Source organism: Sorex fumeus, unplaced genomic scaffold (assembly GCF_029834395.1).
Source record: "Sorex fumeus unplaced genomic scaffold, SorFum_2.1 ptg000003l, whole genome shotgun sequence".
NCBI lineage: Eukaryota > Metazoa > Chordata > Mammalia > Eulipotyphla > Soricidae > Sorex > Sorex fumeus.
Window position 1 is genome coordinate 11,704,934 of NW_026606060.1, and position 6,000 is coordinate 11,710,933.

The 6,000-nt window shown below is 38.9% G+C and overlaps 1 protein-coding gene across 1 annotated transcript in view; it reads left to right on the forward strand.

The window, feature by feature from the left end:
* LOC130028228 (lithostathine-like) overlaps window positions 1–4,397 on the forward strand; it is a 101,050-nt gene extending 96,653 nt beyond the window's left edge. Inside the window, exons 3-7 of the mRNA XM_056118960.1 lie at window positions 2,178–2,282; window positions 2,836–2,954; window positions 3,152–3,289; window positions 3,934–4,057; window positions 4,330–4,397. Coding sequence (XP_055974935.1) covers window positions 2,178–2,282; window positions 2,836–2,954; window positions 3,152–3,289; window positions 3,934–4,057; window positions 4,330–4,397 — 554 coding nt within the window. The remainder of the gene's footprint in view (window positions 1–2,177; window positions 2,283–2,835; window positions 2,955–3,151; window positions 3,290–3,933; window positions 4,058–4,329) is intronic.
* Window positions 4,398–6,000: the final 1,603 nt, after the last annotated feature.

Below are 6,000 nucleotides of genomic sequence, written 5' to 3' on the forward strand. Positions count from 1 at the left end.
CATTCTCATCAATAGGCTCAAACATCTTCTTTTCATAACAGGAATTTGCTTGGATCCATACTAAACCCATCCCATGGCAAATATCCTGGTTTATATTCCTGTAAGTAAATTTTGTGCTCCCTACACCCCACCCTAAGATAATATCTGTAGCACTGTCTTCCCATTGTTCATCAATTTGCTCGAGTGGGCACCAGTAACGTCTCCATTGTGAGACTTATTACTGTTTTTGGCATATCGAATATGCCACGGGGAGATTGCCAGGCTCTGCCATGCAGGTGGGCTACTCTCGGTAGATTGCCAGGCTCTCTGAGAGGGATGGTGGAATCGAACCCAGGTCAGCCACTTGCTAGGCAAGTGCCCTAAATCCACATGAAGAAAAATCCCTGCTTACTCTGCACACACTCTTCGAGCTCTGTCTTTCAGGGATGTTGCAGGGAGGAGGGCTGAGAGCCACTGGTGATGCTCAGCATCTCCTGCTCTGGCTGTTTTCGGGGGTTACTCAATGGACCATGAAGTCCCAGATATCAAACTGGGGTCAGGCACATGCAAAGCAAGTGAGTTCCCTGGACACCTCTCCAGCCCTCATGGTTCATCTCTTTCTAGGAAAGGGGACTCGGCCTAAGAGGTTCTACTCAAAAAGTCTCAACCTGAATAATCATTCACACCAAAAATTTTTTGGGGGTCTGGTCCTGGTGGCGGGTCCTCCAGGGATACATCCCAAAGTGCCCAGAGTCAAGCTCAGTAGCTTTCTAGCCAGCCCTTCTGCCTAGAACACTTCCTCCAAATCTCTAACTGATTCAGGTTTAATGAATTTATTTGCTTCAATGTCTTGACCTCAGTAAAGGAATGTACATTCTGATCACCATACAGAAAAATCATCCCAACTGCCGCCACCTCGCACCCACATGCCCACATTATTACTGTCATAGAACTTATTCCCTGATGTTACCTACTCATGTTCCCTCTTCATTTTCCCTCCACCAGAATTTGAGAACCCTAAGGGAAACCTAATGTACTTTTATATAACCAACATTCAGAAAATTCCTGATGTGCACTAGGCACATGCACTTATTTATATTTTCCTAACTGAATAAATTTAAAACTACTAGAGCTAAGGAAATTTTGGAGGCAAGATTGTGTGGAGGAAAACAAAAGGCAGGGAAAAAAAGTGAGATGCATTTCTCTAGAAAACTCTCCTATTTTATAACTCCACTAAGGATAATTTATTCATGTAATTGACACAACCTGACAAGAAATGAGACATATGGTTCAAATAATAAATTAATTTGATAAAATAGTCTTTTAAATGTTAATGGAAAGACTCATTAGTAAGTAGCAAAAACAATGCCCTGCTGAACATTTATTTCATCTTCTACTATTATCAAGTTAGAATTAAATTAAAATGAAAAGTTCACCTTTTTTAAGATCTGAACTTTACATCTTTAAAAAACTGAGTGGGGGAGGGGACGTGGATCAATAGTACAGTGGGTAGGGTGTTTGCTTTGCACATGGCTGATGCAGGTTCGATTCCCAGCATCCCATATGGTCCACTGAGCACCGCCAGGAGTAATTCCTGAGTGCAGAGCCAGGAGTAACCCCTGTGCATCGCCAGTGTGACCCAAAAAAGGAAAAAATAACTGGGTGAGGGGGCTGTAGTGATAGTACAGAAGGTAGGGTGTTTGCCTTGCACGCGGCCAACCCGGGTTTGATTCCCAGCATCCTATATGGTCCCTGGAGATAACTTCATAAAAGCCTATTATTATTTTTTTTTGGTGAAGGGATGGATATTCAATAATTGTATGATGGAAATTCAATCATCAAAGCTTTGTAACTGTATCATACAGTGATTCAATTAAAAATAAATAACTGCTGGCTATCTAAATAAATAAATAAATAAAGACCCATTATTTTCTGTTTAAAATAATTATTTATATGTATAAATAAATATATACATATATATATTTAGGAAAACACGGGAGGATTTCACTCCTCAAAGAACATAGACTAATGAAGATGATCGAGAAATAGTTGGTTTTCCCAATATTGCTAGACCCATATAGTGTGGAATATTTCACTCATATCAGTTGATTCCTAGGGAACCAAGCAAAGCCAAAACCATGAGACAGAGCATTGCATTTTCTCTCTCTTTGCCTGTTTTGTAATGTTTTTCCTTTCAGTATCTCTGATAGCTTCAAAGTCAGACACGGTGCTGCTTGCCATGACCAGTTCCACTATGAGCGCCATGCTGTTCTCCGGCTTGATGTTTCTAGTTCAAGTTCAAGGTGAGATTCTTCCTCTAACCTTGGTTAGCTTTCATTGCTGAGGGTCATTAAATAGATGCATACTTGAGTGAAAATTATGGCAACAACGAAGTTCATCTCCCCAAGTGAAACTGCCTGTGATTCTTCATTCATCACTCCTTTACTCCCAGTAAATAGTGGTTGATGAAAGAAAGCATAGAGTTCCATTAAGAGTAAAGTGAGAAGATTTTGAATTTCTTGATGAAAACTATGTTGATAGATATGAAAGGGGAAACAGAGTCAAAAATGAGATGTGGAACTAAAGATAGTGAACAGGGCTTCAGCCTTGCGTGTGATCAAACCTGCCTCAATCCCACAACACAGACCTCCAAGCACTACTGGGAGATATCCTGAATCACAGAGTATGTGCAGTCCTGACCACTGCTAGGTGTGGCCAAAACCCTCGTCCCCATAAAAATAATAATATTGGTGAAAATGATGGATGATACCTAGCAACAATCGGTTGCTAGTGCAGAAGGATTAGATTTCTGTTAAGTTTTTCTCCATCTCATTTTTCCCCTTTCTTTCACCTCAGGTGATGATGTGGTAAGGGAGCGTGCTTCTACACGGACCAGCTGTCCTAAAGGCTATTTTTCCTATTTTTCATACTGCTATGCCTTGTATAACACACCAACTACCTGGATGGATGCAGAAGTGAGTGGCAATTAGAGCTTTTACCAGGAAGCTTAACATCAGGCAAATGAAGTTATATTACATATTTGATATATTGAGGGGTTTCTTTTGTTTGGAGTCTCTTTATCACAAAAAGAAAGAGACTGTTCTTAGCACCCTTTGGCCTATACAAAAGGAATCATATCACAAACTCTGACATATGTCCCTTTCCTACACAGCTAACTTGCCAGAAGCGGCCCTCAGGACATCTTGTATCTATGCTTTCTGGGTCTGAGGCTTCCTTTGTGACCTCAATGATCAACAGTAATTTCAATAACTACAAATACATCTGGATTGGGCTTCACGACCCCACAGAGGTACCATGTCATGTTTTCATCTCTGTTTACCTCACAAGCGCTGATTGCCACCTAGGGCAATCAATTATTCTAGAACTCAGAGATTTGATGAATGATGTATTGGGGGTAAAATATTCCTTATTTTCCAATTTAAAGGTTGAGTTCCAAGGATGGCCTTTGTCTCAATTTGACCATTAGCCATCTCTTGTCTCAATCTGAATGTTAACCATCTATTGTTTTAATTTGAAGGTTAAGCATCTATTGTCTAGCTTTTATAAAGTTCACACAGTAGACTTTATGCCTTAGTACTCTGTATATCATAAATTTTATACATGTTGTGCTGAGGAAATTTTCAAGAAAAAGAGCCTTTATAATTATCTTTAGAGTTTAGAGAATAATGATAAATGCACGATCAATTATTGTCCAACCAAAGTATGTTATTCTCAGTAGTTCCATTGTTCTTTGTGTTGATTGGTTTGGAGATTTTTTCAACAGTAGTATCCAGGGATATCAACAGTTTCCCAGTGAATAGTTCTGCTTCAGCATCTGGAAGAGCAGACCACATCACATGATGCTTGTAAGATCATCAATTACTTCAGTGAGCGACTGAAAAGAGCAAAGAACACTAAATATTAATCTTATCTTGCTTCTTCCTTTCCACATAGGGCTATCAACCTAATGGAGGTGGATGGGATTGGAGTAGTACTGATGTACTGAACTACCATTCATGGGAGGAAATGCCTACCCTCAATTCAAATGCTTACTGTGGAACTGTATCACAAAACTCAGGTAAAAAATAAAAATTCACCTTTTCTGGGTAGTAATCTATTATCTCATCTGCATTTCTAATCCTGACATTCAGGAAATCTTACACCTTGGAGATTAACTGATATTTTGCTTTCTCTTGTTCCTTATGTCTTCTTTGAAATTTTCTTTCCCTAGTGCAGTGAACTGGTGAAGATAACTACAGATTTTGACCTTAGTACCTAATCTTAGATGGCTTTCCATTAGTTTCACAAGTCTTATTAGTAGCATTCAATTCAGCTCTTTTCTCTTTCCAGGCTTTCGTAAATGGGCAATTGCCAACTGTAATATGAAGTTTCCGTATATCTGTAAGTTCAAGATCTAAATCAGATGGGATATCAACAAGCTGAGTCTGAAATGCAGCTTCTAATGGACCTGGAACTATTCTAAATAACATACCCTGGAGGATCAACTTGATAGTTTTATTTTAATAAAACTTACGCAGGTTTATTTTAGCTGTTTTAATGTGTTCTACATATCCCATGATGTTAAAGAGCAAAAATAAATATTCAATTTCATAACTGTGTGCCTCTGTATCTATTTTTAAAGGAAGACATTAGGAAGAATTAGAAGCAAGTAGAAATTCCTATATTTTCATCTTTATTAATACTCTGGGGAATGATCTAAATATTTAGCCCCTGTAGTTTATTTGTGACAAGGGTCTTATTTAGATAGAATCTGTGTTGCATATAAAGATGTACACTACTATCCCACACACCTTTACATATGCCTCTTGATTATGTGACATCGATATTAAAACTGATGATTGTAGAACAAATCCAGAAGCAATCTTATTTATGTACTTTTTTGTCTAACATTCATCTACCCCAGAGTATGAATTTTATTTAAAATAGCACTGTAGCACTGTCCTCCCGTAGTTCATCAATTTGCTCAAGCGGGCCCAGTAACGTCTCCATTGTGAGACGTGTTGTTATTGTTTGGCATATTGAATACATCATGGGTAGCTTGCCAGGCTTTGCCGTGTGGGTGAAATACTCTCGATAGCTTGCCAGGGTCTCTGAAAGGGGCAGAAGAATTGAACCCAGCTCGACCACTCGAGTTTCTTCTTTGAGAAAGTTTCTGTTCATTTCACTGCTCCATTTTCTGATGTGATTGGATGTTTTCTTTTGGTAGAGTTCAACCAGTGCCTTTTATATCCTTGTTATTCATGACTTATCAGAAGGGTATTGGGTGAATATCCTTTGCCATTCTGTAGGCTGTCTTTTATCCTGGTCACTGGTTTTTATTTTATTTATTTATTTTTGAGGTGAAGAAGCTTCTTAGTTTAAGATAATCCTATTTGTTTATCTCTGCTTCTACTTGTTTGATCAGTGGCATTTCAACTTTGAAGATACTTTCAGCTTCAATGACGTGGAGAGGTTTGTGGACCTTTCTTCAATGTACCTTATGTATTCTGGTCTGATGTTGTGGTCTTTAATCCATTTTGATCTGCATTATAATATGAGACTAACACCCAAAGACAGTAGAGACAAGGGCTAGAAAAACTGCTTCATGGTTGGAAGGCTCCCTTATGATCTGGGGAAGAAGGCAGTTGGAACTGAGAAAGGATCACTAAATCAGTGATGGTTGTTGGAGGGGTCACTCAGGATGGGAAATGCGTGCTGAAAGTAGATAAAGAACCAAACATGATGGTCTCTAACTATCTCTATTGCAAACCATAACACCCATAAATAGAGGTGGGGGGAATTGTCTGCCATGGAAGCAGGGGGAGGACTAGGAAGGGCAGGGAAGGAATACTGGGGGCATTAGTGGTGGAAAATTTCACTAGTGTTTGATAATTGTATGACTGAAACTCAATCATGAAAGTTTTGTAGCACTAGCTCACAGTGATTCAATTTTAAAAAATCTAAAAAAAGAGGGAAGTAGGTGAATGTGTGCTAACATTAGTGATGTTTTTCAGAAGTTAT